Source organism: Watersipora subatra, chromosome 4 (genome assembly GCF_963576615.1).
Source record: "Watersipora subatra chromosome 4, tzWatSuba1.1, whole genome shotgun sequence".
Taxonomy (NCBI): domain Eukaryota; kingdom Metazoa; phylum Bryozoa; class Gymnolaemata; order Cheilostomatida; family Watersiporidae; genus Watersipora; species Watersipora subatra.
In genome coordinates this window covers 66,563,830-66,584,882 of record NC_088711.1, presented here as the reverse complement: position 1 = coordinate 66,584,882, position 21,053 = coordinate 66,563,830, and the positions used below count along the sequence as shown (strand labels likewise).

The 21,053-nt window shown below is 36.5% G+C and overlaps 1 protein-coding gene across 1 annotated transcript; it reads right to left on the bottom strand.

Annotated features, from left to right (window-relative positions):
* Window positions 1-9,368: 9,368 nt before the first annotated feature.
* Window positions 9,369-20,990, bottom strand: LOC137394535 (zinc finger protein ZFP2-like). Its single transcript, XM_068081260.1, has 4 exons — window positions 20,885-20,990; window positions 16,644-16,700; window positions 16,470-16,532; window positions 9,369-10,648 (listed from the first exon to the last, which is right to left on the bottom strand). The coding sequence occupies exons 1-4, from the start codon at window positions 20,988-20,990 to the stop codon at window positions 9,369-9,371; spliced, it is 1,506 nt and encodes a 501-aa protein (XP_067937361.1).
* Between the last annotated feature and the right edge of the window lie 63 nt (window positions 20,991-21,053).

Below are 21,053 nucleotides of genomic sequence, written 5' to 3'. Positions count from 1 at the left end.
CACGAACCACTTTTATCATATTTACTAGGTAAATCAGACATGCTGATTCCGATTTTGTAATCAAAATAAAGATTAGGCCACTAACTTTCAGAGTAATGAAGAACTTTTTATAGCGTTTTAATATCGGTCTCAAAAACAACACGATCGGCATAACAAGCTCCGCCTATAAATACTTGACGTAACCTAGCTTTTTAGGAACAGAAGTTCCGTAGGGATGTTTAGACCGATATAGAATAATAGAGATGGGTGTTTTAAAATCCATTAATATCTAAATTCAGCCTTAAAAATAATATCAGTCTTTTCTGAAAGGTAGATAGGCTATTTAGCATTGCATATTTAAAAAGCGCAATAACAACGCTAGCTCGTGATAAAGCCGCGCTTTTTGAGCTCATTTTTCTCGGCGTCCAGCCCATTTAAACGTCATGTAACAAGCTGCGAGCAGTTTTAAATAGTTTATATCCCTTTCATAAAAAAACTGAAACTATTTTACAGGCTGGATTTAGATAATAATGGGTTTTAAGACACCCATCTCTATTACTCTAAATCGGACTAAACATTCCCAACTTCCGTTTCTGAAAAAGCTAGGTTTCGTCACATATTTATGGGCAGGGCTTGTAATGCCGATTGTGTTGTTTTTGAAACGGATATTGAAACGCTTTAAAAAAGCGTAAATGACTTTGAAGGTTAGTGGACTAATCTTTATTTTGAGTACAAAATCGGAACCAGCGTGCCTGATTTACCTAAAAAATACGATAAAAGTTGTTCGTGACAGTTATGGTTTAATGGCGACGAAGCATGCATTTGTCTACGGATTCACAAACATTCATACTAATGATAGTTCAGCATATAAATGTTAAAGTTATTTCACAGAAGTACCAGTATCAAATATCAGCGAAGATACTATATATATTTCTATTGAACATGCTTAGTAGACTACAGCACTAGTACGGCAGGCACTAATGTTATGCTGCATTGCCACCGATCGGTTTTAAGTTTAACAAGTACTATATTTGGAAAACATTAGGCGAAATATTCCAATTGTAAATGCTAAAAACTACATATCATGAGAGGAGTGTGTCGTGTAGTTGAAATAAATTAGGAGAAAAATAAAACAATTGTAAAGGTTTTAAAACTTTGTCAAACAACTGTACCTTTCAAGCTAGTAGCCTGGCATCTTGCCAACGAAAAACTCCACTAAGCTAGTTAATAAGGTTAGGCTTCCAATGACGGTAAGCCATGACTTTGAGTCTGTATTGTTGTCCAGCTCAGCTGTTATAATAATAGCTATAGCCGGATTTCCAACAGATGGATTTCCAACACACAGACTTTGAGAAATATATATATAGATTGGTTGTATGGTTGTTGATGGATTTGTAAAAATAATAACTGTAGCCATTTTTGTGGTCTCTATGATGACCGGATTATTGTGTGTTATTATGTTATACTCTGTCTTTGTGTGGTCTCCATAATGACCTTGTTACTGTGTGTTATTATGTCATACTGTGCCTTTGTGTGGTCTCCATGATGACCCTGTTATTGTGTGTTATTACATCATACTTTGCCTTTGTATGCTTCTGTGTGGAATAAAATCAGTAAGCCAGTAAACATCCAAGTGAGCAGAGGGAATTTCTTCACGCACTTTCAACAGGTTATGGGCCCAGTTCACAATGGCTTCTGAGGGTAGATACACAATTGACAAACTCACAACACAGAACTACTCCACATGGAAATTCCTAACGAAACACCTCTTGCTAGCCAAAGGATTATATTCTATAGCCGATGGTAGTGAAGAACAGCCTACAACAGGGATGATGCTAAAAAAGACTACCAAAGGAGAAAACAGAAAGCATTTTCTCACCTAGCACTTGGTGTGAGCAGTGAGCTAGTGTATCTAATATTCGACTGTGAAGAACCCAATGAAGCTTGGAAAAGGCTGAAAGAACACTTTGAAAGAGACAAAGTAGCAAATAAACTCTTTCTAAAGAAACAATACTTTAGATCTGTCATGAGAGAGGGAGAATTGATATCTAATCATATAAAGCATATGAAGGAGCTTACGGATAAGTTAGCTGCTATAAAAGCTCCTATTTCCGAGGAGGATCAAGTCGTAACCCTTCTTGGAAGTTTGCCGGACAGTTTTGAGAATGTCGTAACTGCACTAGAAGCAAGGGTTGATGACTTGACTCTAAACTTTGTTCACCAGACATTGATAAATGCTGAACAAAAGAGATCAGCATCATCGACAACTACTGACACCGCCTTAATGTCGACACCGCAACATCGAACACTACCAAGAGCAAGAGCATGCTATAACTGTGGCTCAATGACTCACCTGCAACGTAAATGCCCGCAAAATTGTTATAAAACCGCTGACAGATCAAAACACAATGCAAAGCATGTTTCGACAGAACAGTCGTCTGATGACAATAGCAATGGTGAAGCCTACACAGTCTCCGAGACTGTTGATCAACAGAATAATGCATACATGGCATGGATTATTGACTCCGGTGCATCGAAACACATGACTGCAAGTAGACAATTATTTTGTGAATATGAGGAACTAACAAGCCCTGAGAAGGTAAGCGTTGGAGATGGTAGAATCATTGATGCTGTAGGTGTTGGTAATGTCAAGATTGCCCTGACACATCGTAAGGTTAAAAAACACGTTACCCTGTATGACGTACTCTATGTTCCTGATTTAGCTGTAAACTTGTTCTCTGTACGTGCTGCAACCAGTCATTACAAGACTGTGGAATTTGGTAGTAAAATGTGCTGGATTAAGGATAGCAAGGGACGTGTTAGAGCTAAGGGTGCTCTTGTTGGTAGAATGCTTCACCTTGACTGTCAACCGATCGTAAACACGGCTGCTGTAACCGGTGACATTTAGCATCAAAGATTAGCTCATGTCAACAACACAACTCTCACTACAATTAGTCGTGATAAAGACAATTGCATTCCAAATATAGATAAATCTGAGTTGACTTTCTGTGAGGGTTGTGTCGAAGGTAAGATGGCATGTCAGCCATTTCACCCTGTGGGAGAAATTCGATCAAAACGCCCGCTCGAACTAGTTCACACTGACGTATGTACAATGGACAGTAAATCAATAGGTGGCAGTAAATACTTCGTCACATTTATCGATGACTATTCTCGCTGCTGTGCCGTGTTCTTCATGAAACACAAATCAGAGGTACCTGAAAAATTCAAGCAGTTCTTAGCTCGTACTGCAGGATGTGGTGAAAAGGTAGGCACACTATGATCTGATAGAGGTGGAGAATACATGTCTAAGTCATTCAAAGACTTTCTAACTGATCAAGGTATCAAAATTGAGCTCACTGCACCAGATTGCCCAAAACAAAACGGGGTTGCAGAGAGAATGAATCGAACACTGCGTGAAGCTGCTCGAACGATGATGTCACACGCTAACCTACCTAAGAGTTTTTGGGCCGAGGCCGTAAACGCAGCAGCCAATACTCGTAATCATCTCCCTACGTCGTTGCATGACACTACGCCGTATTAACGTTGGTATGGCAAGAAACCTGATCTGTCTCGCCTGCGTGTGCTTGGTTGTATTGCATATGCCTATGTACAACAAAGAAAGAAACTTGATAAAAGGTGTGAGAGAGTTAGATTTGTTGGATATAGTATGCAATCGAAGGCATGTAGAGTATATGATGCAACAACTAACAAAGTGAAAGAACGCCGTGACGTAATATTCAATGAAGAGAACTTTGGTGCAGGTAATGCTGTTAGTGACACGGTTACATGTGATACCATGACAACATCATCTGTTCGTAATGAACAGACCAGCGAAAAACCTGAGCCAGAAATAAAATCACGTCGCCTGTCTAATCGTCCACACGTACAACCAGTTCGCTACGGAATTGATGAGTATGCTCAGCATGTAGCCTATCATGTGAGCAATGTGCCAGAACCGCTTACGTTTGGTGAGGCAGCGCAGTCAGCTCACTCTAGCCAATGTTTGAATGCTGCCAATGAAGAGTATCAATCACTAATAGACAATAAAACGTGGGATCTGGTACAGCTATCCCCTGGTAGAAAAGCAATTGACTCAAAGTGGGTATTCAAAACAAAGTATAGGGACACTGGAGAAGTAGAAAGATACAAAGCTCGCCTGGTTGCAAAGGGTTTCTCACAGAAAAGTAAAATTGATTACAATGAAACATTCTCACCAGTAGTAAAATACTCGTCAATTCGCACTCTACTCGCTTATGGACTGAAACGAAACATGACTATTCACCAAATGGACGTTGTATCAGCATTCTTAAACGGTGAATTAGAAGAGGCGATATATATGAAGCAACCAGAGGGATATGTTAAATCAGGTGCAGCAAACAAAGTATGCCGACTCCGTAAAGCGTTGTATGGATTAAAGCATTCACCACGCTGCTGGAACGCCACACTTGACAAGTTTCTTAAGGACTTGGGCTACGTTCGATCAAACGCCGATCAGTGTGTCTATATTAAAACTGACAATGGAAACAAGTCCATCATCGCTGTATATGTCGATGACCTGATAATCATGACCGACAATGCCACTGATATGAGTTCTACTAAAAGAGCTCTGGAAGCCAGGTTCAAAATGAAGGACTTAGGTGTACTTCACTATTGCTTAGGCATTACAGCGCAAAGAAAGGAAAATGTCCTAGAACTTCATCAAAAGTTCTATTTACAGCAAGTACTGGCTCGTTTCAACATGGAAAGTGCTAATCCAGTGTCAACACCCGCCAACATGTCCGTGAAGCTCCAAAAGGATGATGGTGTGAGTAAACCTGTTGATGCAACTATGTACCAGGCTATGGTTGGAAGCTTGCTCTATGCGTCAGGTGGTACGCGACCCGACATAGCTCAAGCAGTGGGAGAAGTATCAAAATACAATAACTCTCCAAATGAAAGCCACCTAACTGCCGTAAAACTTATCATGCGATATCTGAAAGGGACTATAAACCTCAAACTGACATACTCCACAGATAGTAAACCTGTAGTAGCATATGCTGATGCTAACTGGGCTGGAGATTTGGATAACCGTCGATCGACAACTGGCAATGCTTTCGTACTCGCTAATGGTGCTATCAGTTGGCTGTCAAAGAGACAATCTGTCGTGGCAACATCTACAGCAGAGGCTAAATACATCTCAATGTATCACTGTGCTCAAGAAGCTATAGTTGTAAAACGTCTACTAAATGAGATCAGTCAAACAAAACCACACATAGCACCTGTAACCGTTTACACAGATAGTCAAGCTGCCATATCAATTGCTCATAGCACCAGCAATAAATCTAGAGCAAAACACATTGACATTAAATACCATTTCGTGAGAGATGCCGTGATAAACAACGACATAAAACTTGAATACTGCCCGTCTGGCAGTATGACTGCTGACATTCTAACCAAATCGATACCACGAAACCAGTTTGAGAAGCTACGTACCAAACTGGGTCTTATGTATTGACAATAGACTCTGTTATCTGCATATCTACATATTGTACTACATGGCATATACATATTCCCATTTGTTTAGCTAGCTTGTGTTGTGTTTGTTTTTGTTTTTTTTTGTGTGTTAATCATGATATTGTTAATTCTGACGAAAGAACTTATGTTCTTCATTATTGTGTTGTCTGTATGGTTCAATCCTTACACCATATTATAGCAAAAAGGGCTGACAGTAATGTGGGAGTGTAGAAATAATAACTGTAGCCATTTTTGTGGTCGCTATGATGACCGGATTATTGTGTGTTATTATGTCATACTCTGTCTTTGTGTGGTCTCCATAATGACCTTGTTATTGTGTGTTATTATGTCATACTGTGCCTTTGTGTGGTCTCCATGATGACCCTGTTATTGTGTGTTATTACATCATACTTTGCCTTTGTATGCTTCTGTGTGGAATAAAGTCAGTAAGCCATTAAACATCCAAGTGAGCAGAGGGAATTTCTTCACGCACTTTCAACAGTTGAAATAAATTAGGAGAAAAATAAAACAATTGTAAAGGTTTTAAAACTTTGTCAAACAACTGTACCTTTCAAGCTAGTAGCCTGGCATCTTGCCAACGAAAAACTCCACTAAGCTAGTTAATAAGGTTAGGCTTCCAATGACGGTAAGCCATGACTTTGAGTCCGTATTGTTGTCCAGCTCAGCTGTTCTAATAATAGCTATAGCCGGATTTCCAACAGATGGATTTCCAACACACAGACTTTGAGAAATATATATATAGATTGGTTTTCATACTCTAAAAATGCATATAAAACACTCAAAACAATATATTGTAACAGAAAGAACATGTTGGTTATTGTCCTAACTTACCACATGCTTTCAAAAATCAACAAATAAAAAATAATGCAAGGAAATGTGATTAATTAAAATGTAAAATTAAATACATACAATAGCAGCTAACGCTAGCATTTGCCAGAGAGGGAGAGATAAGTTTTCCTTCATTACAACAGTTGACTTTGATAAATTTGGATTTTATCCAAGTCTCAAAAGACAATCTTGAAAGCAAACCTAAAAGCAAATTTTAATCTTCAACTTAACGTTATTAAAATTTATTCGGCGTTCATAGTTTTAAGTTTCTCGCTGGTTAGCTAATTTTTCTTTTGTTTCGCTCTCACGACCAGGCGACCATTTTAAGAGAAACCTATCTAAGGACGTTTGCCTTTCAACATGTTGCGATCAGGACGAACACAGGTGTCGTCACCAAGGGTTAATGCATGACCACTAGCCAACTTGTCCGAATGTCTATCTTTTATAGTCTTGATAGATAGCACCGGCCTTTTTACGTAGCATCGTTTCAGTTACGCAGTCACCGGCCAATTGTTTGTCTTTTATCTAAAGCCTGAGCAGTCTCCCCATCAGTGGTCGTGAAGATCGCTGCGTCATTTAGAAACTATGGTTAGTCCTTTTGCAAACTAAATGCTTTGAATATAATCCTTCTGTTTGATAATTGTGGTTGTTTTTCTGTCATATTGCTGAGCTAGCTCAATCACGCATACATATTTTGCATATTAATTTTTTCAATAATTTTCCGTTTAATATCAATTGTTATCATTCGCTTTTTCTTTGCATTATCTATCCTTTTACTGGCAAACTTTCGGTCTATGCACGGTACTTTTAATTCACATAATTCAGCACTGAAAATCGCGCACAAAAAACATGGTACAAAAGTATAATCTGAGCAGTTGAAAAATACAGAGTGATGCTATTCTCATAAAACACCTCCGACATACTTGGCAACTGACTCATGGGCTCGTATCTCAATCATGGCTCGTATGTTAGTGCTAAAACTTGCTTAAAAGCTGGCTCGTACCGCAAGTTTCTCATATGTTAGGTCACTCATAAGTTGAAGTATTACTGTATATAAGTTTCACATATTTTCAATAAAATATTCAGTCTCAGATGCACAAACTATGGAAAAATTGAGCAGTTTTAGTGCTACATCAATAGGAGTTAATAGATCAGCTGATTCCCTTTGCACACCACCATGATGTTGCATCATGCTAATTATATTATAGGCCTAACTTGTTTTGATTATTCCCATATCTAGGGTTTACTATATCTATGTATATCTCTATCGGTTGATATATATTGCTTGCAACAAATGTGATGATATTATAGCCTAAAGCCCTGTGCTGAACTTAGCAAAATGTTGGTGCTTTCAATTTAAATTTTAAAGTGCATTTTCATGTTAAAGCTATGTTTAACGATGCTGCTTAATGTACTCAATGACATGTTTGTTACACTTTGCAGCTAACACTAGCTTTTTATATACAGTAGAAGAGGAGTTATAAGCATCGATCAATCATAAGCCGTGTTAAGATAACCGCAAGTATTCTATCAAATAATTTGCTATTCATCTGCAAATTTTATGTTGCATAATGGTAATCTATCAAATGCTGCAGATTTATATTCAAAAACAAGTTACATAAACAAACCATACTTATAATACTACTATAAAACAAGCAGAAACGAAAATTGACAATTTTGAAACAAAAATATTTGCATCGTTTGCTCGGCCAGTTGCATTCTGTTTGTTGCTTTCGATGGTTCGAACATCTTCTGGCTATCGCGGCTTCTATCTGGTTTCTGTGGCTTCAATGCCTTCCACATTGTTTTGCGACCTCAAATCTTCTTCTGCACTGCGGGACTAGTCGATATTATTGTCCAAACACCCTTTCAAACAGAGCAAATCTTTTACGCATTACATTTTGCACAAATGATGAACTATTGCTGCATTGCAAAACACTACTTTTAGCCTAAAAGTAGTGGTTCATATACCATCATAAATGTTAACTGTTTTTCACATGAATGTACGTCAAAGTATGAAGTTCGCGCTGAAAAATGAACTACTATTAGCCTGATACAGTTATTAATGATGTCTAAGGTGTAAATTTCAAAACTTTGACAAAAAAATGAACACCTCCAGAATTGGAAAACGAACTTCGATATGAACATTAACAATGGAAAAATTAATTTTCATCGATGTAACTGAGTCAGTATTACCACCCTTTTGTGGACACTTTTCGACTGATCAATTGCTATTAGGGGTTCGCGAAGATCAAACAATGTCGAAGAGGCGTTCATATGTAAATGGCGTTCAAATAGAGGTTTTACGGTGTTTTAAACGAAAAAAACAATGGAAAAGCAGTGGGTACAGCCTATACACTCTGTATACTTGTAATGGAAAAACAGTCTTTAAAGCTCGGGTGTAGCCTATACATGTTGTCAGCTTATAGACAATATTTTCCATAATTAAAAATGTATTTACAACAGAATCTGTATAGTTATCTTCAGTCGTTAATACCATAAAATTGTGTTTTTTAACTTTTAGGCTGGCCAGCAAGATACACAATGAGGCAGGAATTTAACTACAAAATCTAGTAATAGTCACAAGAAACCTTAGTTGTTATGTGAATTATTGCTCAGCAGATATGTAAGAAATTTCATGCACTATATAAATTAAAGCTTTGCAGCAAATATTTAACTGCTAAAGTAATTGATTCGATGTTTCCAACATCAGTAGGTTTGGTCAGGAGGATCAGCCGATGTACCCACTTCCACAAGGTTGCAGTTATTAGTCATGTTCATATCGGTTCAACCAAACTGAAAAACTGAACCAAGGCTTGTTATTCAATAGAACACAGGCATGCAATTTATTTTTGACCACAAAGTTCCATATATTTTACCACAACTAGAGAAGTAAATAACAACTCAATATACATACAACAGATGCAGATTTACATCAAAAAAGACACTCCCTATACAATTTTTACATAACCAAATAAGAGTATATGAGTGTATCCAAGTACATTTGAACGTGCACAGTTGTATGTCCTATAATAAAATGACTCCTATCAAGTATGAGTCCTCATATGATTCATTAGAGTACCACATTGAGCAAACCGACTACTGCAAATGTTACACTGAAATGGCTTCTCTCCAGTGTGAGTTCTCATATGATTCATTAGAGTACTACATTGAGCAAACCGACTACTGCAAATCTTACACTGAAATGGCTTCTCCCCAGTATGAATCTTCATGTGTCTTGTTAAATTAGAGCGTACCGCAAATCGACTACTGCAAATCTTACACTGAAATGGCTGTTCTCCAGTATGAGTTTTCATGTGTGTTGTTAAATTACACTTTTGAGAAAACCGGCTACTGCAAATCTTACACTGAAATGGCTTCTCTCCAGTGTGAGTCCTCATATGATTTGTTAGAGTACCACATTGAGTAAACCGACTACTGCAAATCTTACATTGAAATGGCTTCTCTCCAGTATGAGTCATCATGTGTCTTGTAAACTTAGAGCTTTCAGCAAACCGATTACTGCAAATCTTACACTGAAATGGCGTCTCTCCAGTATGAATTCTCGTATGACTTGTTAGATTTCGGCAATCAGCAAATTTACTATTGCGTATTTTGCACGAGAATGGTTTTTTTCCAGTGTGCGTCCTCATATGATTCATTAGAGTACCGCATTGAGTAAACCGACTACTGCAAATCTTACACTGAAATGGCTTCTCTCCAGTGTGAGTCCTCATATGATTCGTTAGAGTACCACATTGAGTAAACCGACTACTGCAAATCTTACATTGAAATGGCTTCTCTCCAGTATGAGTCTTCATGTGTCTTGTAAACTTAGAGCTTTCAGCAAACCGATTACTGCAAATCTTACACTGAAATGGCGTCTCTCCAGTATGAATTCTCGTCTGACTTGTTAGATTTCGGTAATCAGCAAATTTACTATTGCGTATTTTGCACGAGAATGGTTTTTCTCCAGTGTGCGTCCTCATATGATTTGTTAGAGTACCACATTGAGCAAACCGACTACTGCATATCTTACATTGAAATGGCCTTTCTCCAGTATGAGTCTTCATGTGTCTTGTTAGACTATAACGATGAGTAAAGCCACTACTGCATATATCGCACTGGAATGGTTTTCCTCCAGTGTGTGTTGTCATGTGTGTTGCTAGATGACTGCGGCGAGCAAAGCTAGCACTGAATATCTCACGCTGAGGAGGCTTCCTTGCAGTGAGACCTTTTATCTTTGTCTTTACAGCGGTAGTGCATAACAATCTTCCAGTTATATCATTTTGATCTCTTGGAAAGGAGTTCTGTCCACAATTTTTACCTATAATACAAGTTGATAGTTTTTGGCCCACAAGCTTAGCAGTATGGTTATACACTCAAAAGTTTTTATATCATAAAAATGTCATTTAAACCCTATAAGTAATATGAAAAGATTTTTAACGGTTTTCATTGCAAGTATGAATAATATATCGTATGTGACAATTCAAACACACGGTATAAGGTCAAGGACCAACCATCAGATGTAAAGCATTTATGATGAAAGGATTTTTAGTACTTCAAACTTTTTTTTATCATTCTAAATATGAAGTCATATTTTTATCTTATATCCATATTTACCAATGTTTCATAGAAGCTCAGTGCACTCATTGGTATGTTTGCTACAGCTTGCAGCCAATAGAAGAGGAGTTACGAGTGTCGATTAATTGTAAAATCAGATTTCCGCAATGATGTTATCAAATAATTTGCTACCAATATTCAAACTTATACCCTGTAGGGTATAAGTTTGAATATTGGTAGCAATATGATAATATGAATGCAATGAATAATACGAAAATAATCGATAGTTATAAAAATCCGTGATTTTTGGAACAGTCAATTCCGTGAATTATTGAACTGCGAAAAAATTAGTTCTATTTTTAATCTGATAATAATTAGAATAACTACTGCCGCAAAATTAAAAACTAGCCGCTAGGCATACATACTAAACGTAGTTGAGTTCTAAAACCTTTTTAAAATCATTGTTGGGACTTTAAGTTAACACCATTGCTAATGCATCCCATTTTTTACAAAATTATTCAAGGTTGTTACATGATATGCAGAATAGCGTCATCGCAAAAATAGCCGCTAGGAAGAAGTACTAAACGTAGCCGAGTTCCAAAACTTCTTCAAAATCATCGCCGGGCTTCAAGTTTTATTGCCATTGCATCAAACTTCCTTACAAAATTATTCGGCATGGCTTCATCATCGTAAAACTCTCTCCTACAGTCTTTTGACAATAAAATCAACTCCATCAATCTGTAATACCGTAGTTGAGAACGATAATGATTTTGATCTGGACATTATGGTATGTATTTGATTTGCAGCGCGGATACATTTTTCTATAATTAACTGTGTTAGTTAATTCTTTTGTTTAAAAACTGATCGCTTTCATTAAATACTTCAGCTATTGTTTTTGTACTTTCTTAAAGATGTGGTTGCGTCAAAAAATTCGATTTAATGAAATTAAGACCCATAAAAGGCTAAAACATCAGCTACAATTTGATGCCATTTTTGTCTTTGTAGACCAACCCTGTCCAGAGATATATGCATTTAAATGGGGCCCTGTTTTAAAAAGCTGACGTTCCAGCGGGTGCTTCTTTCGTGACGTCACAAGCAATATATCTGAAAAGAAACCATGAGCGATAAATATGAGGTAGCTTCCTTAGCCAATCATCAGCACGAAATTTTTATATAGGCCGTAATAAATGTTATCACTCGTAAGACGCGTTGGCTGTGATCTCAAATTTAAGAATTTTACTCTATTATTAAATCGCATGGACATCGATATTTACTGAATTAATTAACAGCGTTACTATAATGAATTACTCGTTTGACACGTTTTATTGGCGAACATAATTGCACAAATTGCTGCAAAGGTGGCTCCGAGTTTTCTTGGCACCAGATAGTAAAAGTTCTACGGAGGAAGATTGGATAATGGAGGTAAATTTATCTTTTACTTTGAGTCTCCTATAGAGTTTCCTGTTGAGTTTACATTCAGATTATATTTCCCTGTTTGAGGCTAAAATGTAATTTCCTGCGAGTGTGAGATACGTATGTACAGTGAGTTCTTGATGGCTTCTTTTTAATCTTTAGCATCTAGCAATACAATGGCTTAGATTGATAAATTTACAAAGGTAATATTTTAGTACTCATTAATACATTAACTAATTAATAAAATTATAACTTTTTGCTATCACTAATCATCGTTTTATGTTTTTTTATCGGTTCTCCTAGCTACATTTGCTTCAAATTTTCTGTGGTAGTTTTATCTAGTAAATTAGATTCATGATTTGACTTCAGATGTTCACTTTTCACTTGTATATAGTGAAAAAAATCGATTGATCAATGCAAATCTTTAATTTCCAGAACCAAAGCTCCGAATCGTTGGTCTGGCATACTTGTGCCTTTGTTAAGCGTTTATTCGTTTTTAATATTACACTCGCAATCTATCAAGCTCCCAATTTGAAAGCTTTCAGTAGATATGCTTTAGAATGACATATCTATGAATGACATATATTTATTGCATTCGTTTTACTGATTACATGATGTTTATGTCGTCCCAACAGCCGAAGTAGCTATGTCAGTGTGGAAACTGCCATAAAGGGGAAAGAGAGACTTGAATGTGTGCTGCATAAACCATGATGTTTTGTTTGAGTTTGTTGCAGTAGATGAATTTGTCTTATTGTATCAGCTAAAACTAAGTGAGTGGCCACGACTTGATGAATATTTTTAAAGAAAGCTTTATGCCGAGATGAAAATCTTTTTGCTTGTAAAGATTATGTAATAAAGTTATATTGTTGAAGATAATGCAAAACATGATTTGCAGAATATTGTAGTGAATTGGATACGGTATATGGGTGTCCGCAGAACTGGAGATTGTGAGTTCAAATCCAGCTTGCAGCAGACTTCTCCTCCTTAAAACTCTATTCCTATGTATATTATTTTCAAAGGTAGTAAGAAATTAGTTTTCAGTTTTGGCAATGATATACAGCCCCGCCCCAAGGATAGGCGACGGACATAATGTGGGCGGGGCTTTTGGGAGGCTTTATATCGTTAGTGTGGGTAGCGGCGGAACTGTGCTGATACAAAGACCTTATTCTACATAATTTGCTTGACAGAATTACCGTAGACTGGTAATATTGTTAGTCGGTACTCAATTGTTTACACAGCATTTGGAGAAAGTGAGTAAGACAAATTTTCAATTTTCGTTACTTGAGGCCTTTGAAACATTCATAATAATGTATCTATAACGGGGTTAGGCAATGAGATTGCCTAACACAACAAACAACATATCAACTGTTAGAGAAAAAAAATTCTTTCTTTTAAGATCAACTCAAATTTGACGCAACCACATCTTTAACACTTATTAATAATTTTTCTTTTTTGTGTTTACTGCAGATTGAGAATGAAACACAACTTATTCTGATTCAGGAAACTAGAGACAAGTAGTAATATTAATCAAGGCAGGAATATTGGCAGAAAAGCAACCAGTCAGCCTAGACCCTTTCATCAATAACAACTCCTTGATATCGCTGCAGCAAACATGACTATATTATATATTTCATGTATAGATATATTATAATTTATTACCAACTTGAGTGTACAAATAAAATATTTCAAATACAAATAATATTTTACAAACGATGAATGAATATAAGCAGTTTAGTCCATATGGCGGTTGTCTAGCAATAAAATTAAACTGGTACTCTTGATAGGTGAATACTAGCGTGTAATGATGCTCTCTGACTAGTTATTTTGGTAATAGCAGCTCTATATCGCTGTTACTGTCTTGGGTAGATGTTGAAAGCGATTCTCTCACTACTACATGGCTGGTAAGGAAGTTATCATCAGAACTCTCCCCGTGGCTTACTATTGCAAAGTTCTGCCGGTTGGCCAAAAATTTGAGCTCGTAAAGACGTTTTGTTCCTTTTTTAAAACAGATATATTCACCTCGTTAGCAGCTGTGATCACTTCTATCTCAGTTTCAAGACCTCCCTGAATGAATGGTTATCTTCTAAGAATGACATATACCACCCTTGCAGTCATTATGCCTTTGTGTATGCTGAAAACTCTTTCTCACTCTAAAACAAATAACGAAGCAGTAAGGATGAAAAAATAAATATTGCGTTTTAGCACAAAACTAAAGTAAAATTCAACTAATTTAGTAAATGGTTTTGAAAAAAAAACTCTTTACTTACCACAAATTGTTGGTTCATCAAAGGCCTCCAAATCTATGAATATCCGTGAAAACCTCTGAACGCCGCAAAAAATTTTTAGCTTAACACGGTCGACCCGTAGTTGTAAGCTAAATAGAAACCGAAACACGCAATGTTCGCACACGTAGTGTTAACTCTATTGCTAGACGCAATAAAGTTAACTCTTCATAGAGAGTGACAGTTGTCAGCCGCGAATATATTAATCCACAAATATGCATGAAATGGCAATTTTCGCGAAATTTAACTCCGCGAATAAATTCATCCTGTGGGGTATGTTATATAATAATAATCTAACAAATGATACAAATAATTAATCATGAACATGTGCCATTAACGAACCGTACTTATGTTACATGCACAAACCAAAATTAGCGTTTTCAAAACTAAGATATTTCCATCGTTGCTCGTATAGCTGCGTTCTGATTGTTGCTCTTGATGGAACAAACATTTTCTCATTGTCCAATACCTTCCACAATGTCCTCTGACCTCAACTCTTCTTTTGCACTGCTGAACTAGTCAATATTTTCAAACAAACAATTTTTTGGCACAGCCAAACTTTTACGCGATGCATTTAGCGCAAAGGCAAAACGTAAAAGTTTTGCTCGCTAAACGTAACCATTGGCCTAAAACCAGTCATTCATCTATCATCATATATGCAAGCCGTTTTTATATATTTATACTTCGAAGTATCAAAGAACAAAGAAATACTATTCGCCTGAAACAGTTATTAATTATTTCTATGATGCTGCTTTCAAAGTTTATGAAAAAAATTAAAAGCTTTTGAATGGGACAACGAGAGAATTGATTACTATTGATGCAAACGATTTATTATTAATGCAATTTCGTGGCCAATTTTCTACTGATCATTTGATAATATTGGTTACTAAAGTGTTGGTTAATAAATGGAGGTGGCGTTCAAATAAAGGGTAGTGATCTATTGCTCAACATTTTTCTCATAGTGGCAGTCACATAGAGGTGACATTCAAATAGAGGAAGTGTTCAATTAGAGATTTTACGATAATCAGCAGTTTAATCAGAATTGTACCTACATGTACTTGGAGTCAGCTCGTACACATTGTAAATAAAGCAAACCTAACAGGTTTGTAAGCATGTACTAAGTGAATTCTAATATAAGGACTAGAAAAAGTGTCTAAAGTGAGTTTAAACGTATAAAAAATGAAGCTCATAAAGCGCTTTATTCAAATTTAGTCTGACTGCAGTAAAAGGCTAACTTGAAAGAAAGTGCTACCATTTGACAAACTCATACTTTTTACATTTCTATGAATAGTACTAGTTAATTTTCAACTTGAGTCATGATCTGTTCGTCTATGCTCTGGTCATGTGTTTGTGAAGACCATGAGCCAAACGTGTCCAACAGACAAACTCAGCTTATAAAAATCATTAGAAGCCCGTCGTTATATGTTTTTCAAAGATTTTCCAAAACGCTTCACAAAATGCTAAAGTCTTTCAAACAAATACAAAACAAAATATATTATTGTTCAGCTTAATAATTAGCAAATACATCTAAAATGACCACAAGCACTGCAAATGTTGCATTGACAAAGTGTTGAGATGTTGTACCGATATGAGAGTGTGAAGACCAGTGGTGCACAAGTTAATATAGCAACCATGACAAACAAGACTGGCTATAAAAAGCTGAATTCCTCTGACAACTAGCACTAAAAAGAACATCTATAAAAAAGTCTGTGGCGTAATAGAGAATGACACAATAAATTATAGTCAGATTTAGTATTTTAGGTTTACTAATAAACCAGTTTGTGAGACAATAGAGGAAGGTAATTATTATATTTACTCAGCTAAGAGGTACTGGACATCTGAGCTAATCAACAGCAGTTAGTACTATTATCTAATAAATCTTCAACTAACCAGTTGGGTAGAGATTATCAGCACCATCATAAGATCCTGGCTTTGTTATCACTTCAGCAACTCCTACAATAAATATGAGAGGCCTTCTAGAGAAAATAACAATGAGCATTGTTTCGTGTATTTACTAAGTTGAGGTGAATTCCATGAAAATATTATTAAAACATAATTAATTACCTTCATCACTGTCATTGTTGATTGATGAATCACCAGGTTGTATTTCAACCTCAATATCTACAATAGAAAATATCCATAAATTACTAACTACAAGCAGAGTTATAGTTCAACTAGACATGAGGATCAGCCTAGAAAATGTTTGCTCTAAATCGGCTGGTAAAAGCTTGATGATCAAATAATCCCATGACCAAATGAGCGGAGTGAACACAATGGCATTGAATTCACAGCATGCAGCTCGCTAGATTACCGCTGTAACATCTGCACAGTCGAGTACCTTTCAGCATTTCAGAATGATTGTATGAATAGTTACTACACCAGACAATTTCTTGTGGCCCACTAGACAGACTAGACTGCTAGAGCTTGAGTGATATTGACTTACAAAAAACAACTCTTTGTCGGTGTGATAGTCAGCAAAGATAAACCAAAGACAAAACGGGAGCTCATAGAGAAGATTATTCATGCTTGGCATCACATTATCACTCCTGAAGATCTCAGAAAGTTGGTAAACAGCATGCCTCGACGGTGTCAGATGGTGATCAAGAACAAGGGCTGGCCAATAAAATACTAATGCTCAGCTCAAGACACCTTACCAGTCATTCTGAAGACCAACAATAACCCAACGGCCCTTTTCCGGGCCACCAATTTGTTTAAAAGAGTTCGTTTGTATCCTATTTTATCAACTTTCACTAACAACATTCATAGCCTGAAATAAGTCTGCCTTTCCATAGATCCACCCCCAGCAATAAAAATCTGAGAATATTTTCGAATATTTAGCATCAACTTGTTCTTCAGAATTTTCCCTTTCAAATGATATATACATTGATGGGGGTTGAGGCACTTAACTCCAAAAATTTTTTTAGACAACAGCATATAAACATACATATTTGAAGATTTAACTTGTGATTCCAAGTTTATGCACACCACTGTAGATGAAAATAGGATTAATATAGGCTTTCCGAAAAGGGGATGATGATTCTCTCATTGAGATGGATGAGGTAAAGCCTGTAGCTGAAAGCATGACAGCCTTACTCAGAGACTTTGAAATCTGAATCAAAAGAACATCTGTATTGGGAACTTTCTAACAACAACAATCTTCATTTTCTGCAAGCTATATTGTCATTTAATCGTGCGGAGAGGTCTGCTGACTGGCAGCTTTACCTGGATAGCCTAATGTCAACGTTACCTAACTTTTTTGCATATGGGAGGGTAAACTACTCTGACATGATTGATTTAGAAGACAATGCACCTGAAGTCCATAACTGATTCATCAGATGACAGTTTGCAATTACAGTAATTGAACAGGGAACAGATTTGCAGGTGTTCCAACTGACAAAGTATTGGAGCAATCTGTGAAAAAAGATTGTAAAAAAGCATCGAAAAGCACCAGTCGGAATAGGAATGCTAGGACTGAATGGTTTTCGGATCACACATCTTAGCCCACTTCTATGCTGCACAAAGAGATCTTTGTGGCATCGGCATTCAGAATCTCCAGTCACACAAAGAAGAAGCAGATTCAACAACCAGTGAAGATGACACTGATGTCCAAGCATTTCTAAGCATCCTGGAGCATGCAGATACATGCCTAATTAGATCAGGCCCCACTTTAGTCAATCTCATAACAGGAGCAAAGCCAGACCTGGAAACAACACAACAAATATTTTCAGTCTACAGAGTAGTAGCAGATCAAACCAAAAGTTTCATCGAAAAACGACTTCGCCAAAAGACTAAACATCTGAATGCATTCATTCCAAAAAAAATAGTGCTATTCCATTAGCATTATTCAACAAAAATTGTGACAAGAGAACGTCTATTAAATCACAGCTAGCTAAAGAGTAGGAGAGTTTGATGGCAGGCACTAATGGCCATGTCTACAAAAACAATCAAAAATCATTTGTGATTGATGGGATCTATTCAGTATTAACGGTGACAAGGCTCTATAAATTTTGGTCTATACACAGCAAAACTGTTAGCAAGAATAAGACGAGAGAATGAGGGTTTTGCTAAGATAAATGTTGTGTTTGATGTATAGCACCTTCAGTCAGTAAAATCAGCATAAAGACAGTGTCGAGGTGAAAAGAAGACGTGTGACATTGAGATCGGTGCCGAGGCTTGTATACCAATAAACTGGGTAGCTTTTCAGAGTAATATAACCAACAAGAACAATTTAGTCTCTTTTTTGATTAACACATGGAAATGCCAACAACAGATGATGATTGCTCATACAACCCTCATATTGAGTGAAATTTCAGCCTACAAAGTCACAAATACATCGTCACAGACTTATGATCAAGCGATATCCAACCATGATGAAGCTGATACTAGGCTACTGTTGAATGCTGCATGCAGAGGCTTTAAAGACCTCAGATACAGTAGTTGTCAGAAGTGCTGACACAGATGTGCTTGTATTGGCAGTTCATCACTTTAAAGGTATTGCCAACGATGACGAGTATGCAATTTGGTGGCATGCTATGTTAATGTTATATTGTTGCGGACGCCGCAATGTAAAATTAACATTACATTAACATAGAAGTAACCTGCTATGTCAATGTTATATTGTAGATGCCGTAGATGTAGATGTCGGGCTACGAATTTATTTCTTACATGTATAATATATATATTCGCATACAATAATTTATATATATATTGCATGTTGTGTCTGTCTTTATTATGTGTTTTACTTGAATATAATTACTCTTATGTATATTTTGCATATTGTGGTTGTCTTTATCGTGTGTCTTATTGCTAATACTTTGTTAGTTTAGCCATAGTTAAGTCAACATGTTAGCGAGTCTATCAAGCATTTATTCCTATACCGTTTCTTACCCGGTTTCATTATACAGCTAGGGACAAATATTTATATATAGGTTGAGCTCTCGCAAAAAGAGCAGAGTTGTTGCAGTTCCACCCCTAATGAAAATTGCTTTAGAATAAGACGAACAAAAACCATACTCCCTTCTCTTACCATTTATGCAATTTTATTGCAATCTAGGTCATGCCTGAGTAAGGGCCGACAAATTCCCTTACAATATATTAAACCATACAACAGAATCACATCATGATCATCCCCTCAGTTGCATTTTATTTGAAGATTGATTGGCTCAACTCAGTTAATCGTGTATATGCGTTGATTGCGTTAATCGTTTGATTAATGCAATCTTTGTGCAGCTCTAATTATTACCTTACAAAAGTGTGCAGTGTATGAGTCAAGTGAATATTGTTGTGGCGAGCGCTAAAGGGTGCACATCTAATCCTTTCATGTAGGGCTATGCGTATTGCCTACACATCCAAATCAGTCTTGTACCTCTTCCTATTTTCAAGTTTTAAAGTTATGGCTACATGCTTTGTTAGATCGTTTTTCTGATAGGCCATGATGGATCAATATTGCACAATAAACGCAAGCTCTTATATGTGTATATGGTAACTTTATATTTTGAACTCAATGTCTGTAATGGATGCCATTTTTTACTTTGTAGTCAGTCGCCAGGGACTCACTATGACAGACATTTCTCGCCATCGTCTTAGCCACTGGTCTGCCAGCCAAAGACCTTCTGCACATTTGTTACAATGGGACTTTTACAACTATTGATTGATAGGCTATACTGTATACCTCATTGGGTACACTGTGACGCAGACTAACTAACAAATTTGATGCTTGATCTTTCAAATGAAATTATTATATTGTTGGGCAACACGTGAAAAGCATAAAGTATTTATTATGCTTTTCTTAGTACTTTCCATCGGTACATGTTATTTCTTTTTATTTACCTGGAATTTATATGCAAAGTTTCTTGCTTCGTTTTAGATTTCGTGTACTGGTAGTGGGTTAAAACAATAATGGTGCAGTATGTTCGATGACAATTAACTTTTTGGATGATTAATGAATACCATAAGACTTTGTATGTGTATCTTGGTAATGTACATTGTATGATGATTATATTATATAGCATGTTTACCAAGGTACACAGTCTGTTTCTAATATATATAATATATTATAATATCTTACAATATGATACATCGCAAACTTTCAATCGATTTTAGAAAGCATATTACAAAGCATTTAATAAAATTATTGCATATAATCTTGAAGCTTGTCATCAATGTCTGTATGAATACCATTCTCAATCTCGTCGTTATTTCATTGCTGCAGTCTACACAACTAAATAGACTTGTGCAAACTAAAGATGCAGTTTTGCAAAAGCATCGTCTTATACATCTACTTTTTTTACATGAGCAACTAGTACATTGGACAAACTGCCTGAGAATAGCTCTGTGTCCATCAGGAAACCACTGCACAGAAATGCCAGCAACTTCTTCACTCCAGCCATGAATTGTGGAATCAGGTGGCATGATTAATATTTGAATCACTCGCTGCCATATTGCTCCTTGATGATCGACCCTCATTAAACGCTG

Coding starts and splice junctions, on each gene's coding strand:
- LOC137394535 (XM_068081260.1), bottom strand. CDS start 20,990: ATGCCACCTGATTCCACAATTCATGGCTGGAGTGAAGAAGTTGCTGGC. Junction 16,701..20,884: donor TCTCAGGCAGTTTGTCCAAT/GTACTAGTTGCT, acceptor TTTCTATTGTAG/ATATTGAGGTTGAAATACAA. Junction 16,533..16,643: donor CAACAATGACAGTGATGAAG/GTAATTAATTAT, acceptor TATTTATTGTAG/GAGTTGCTGAAGTGATAACA.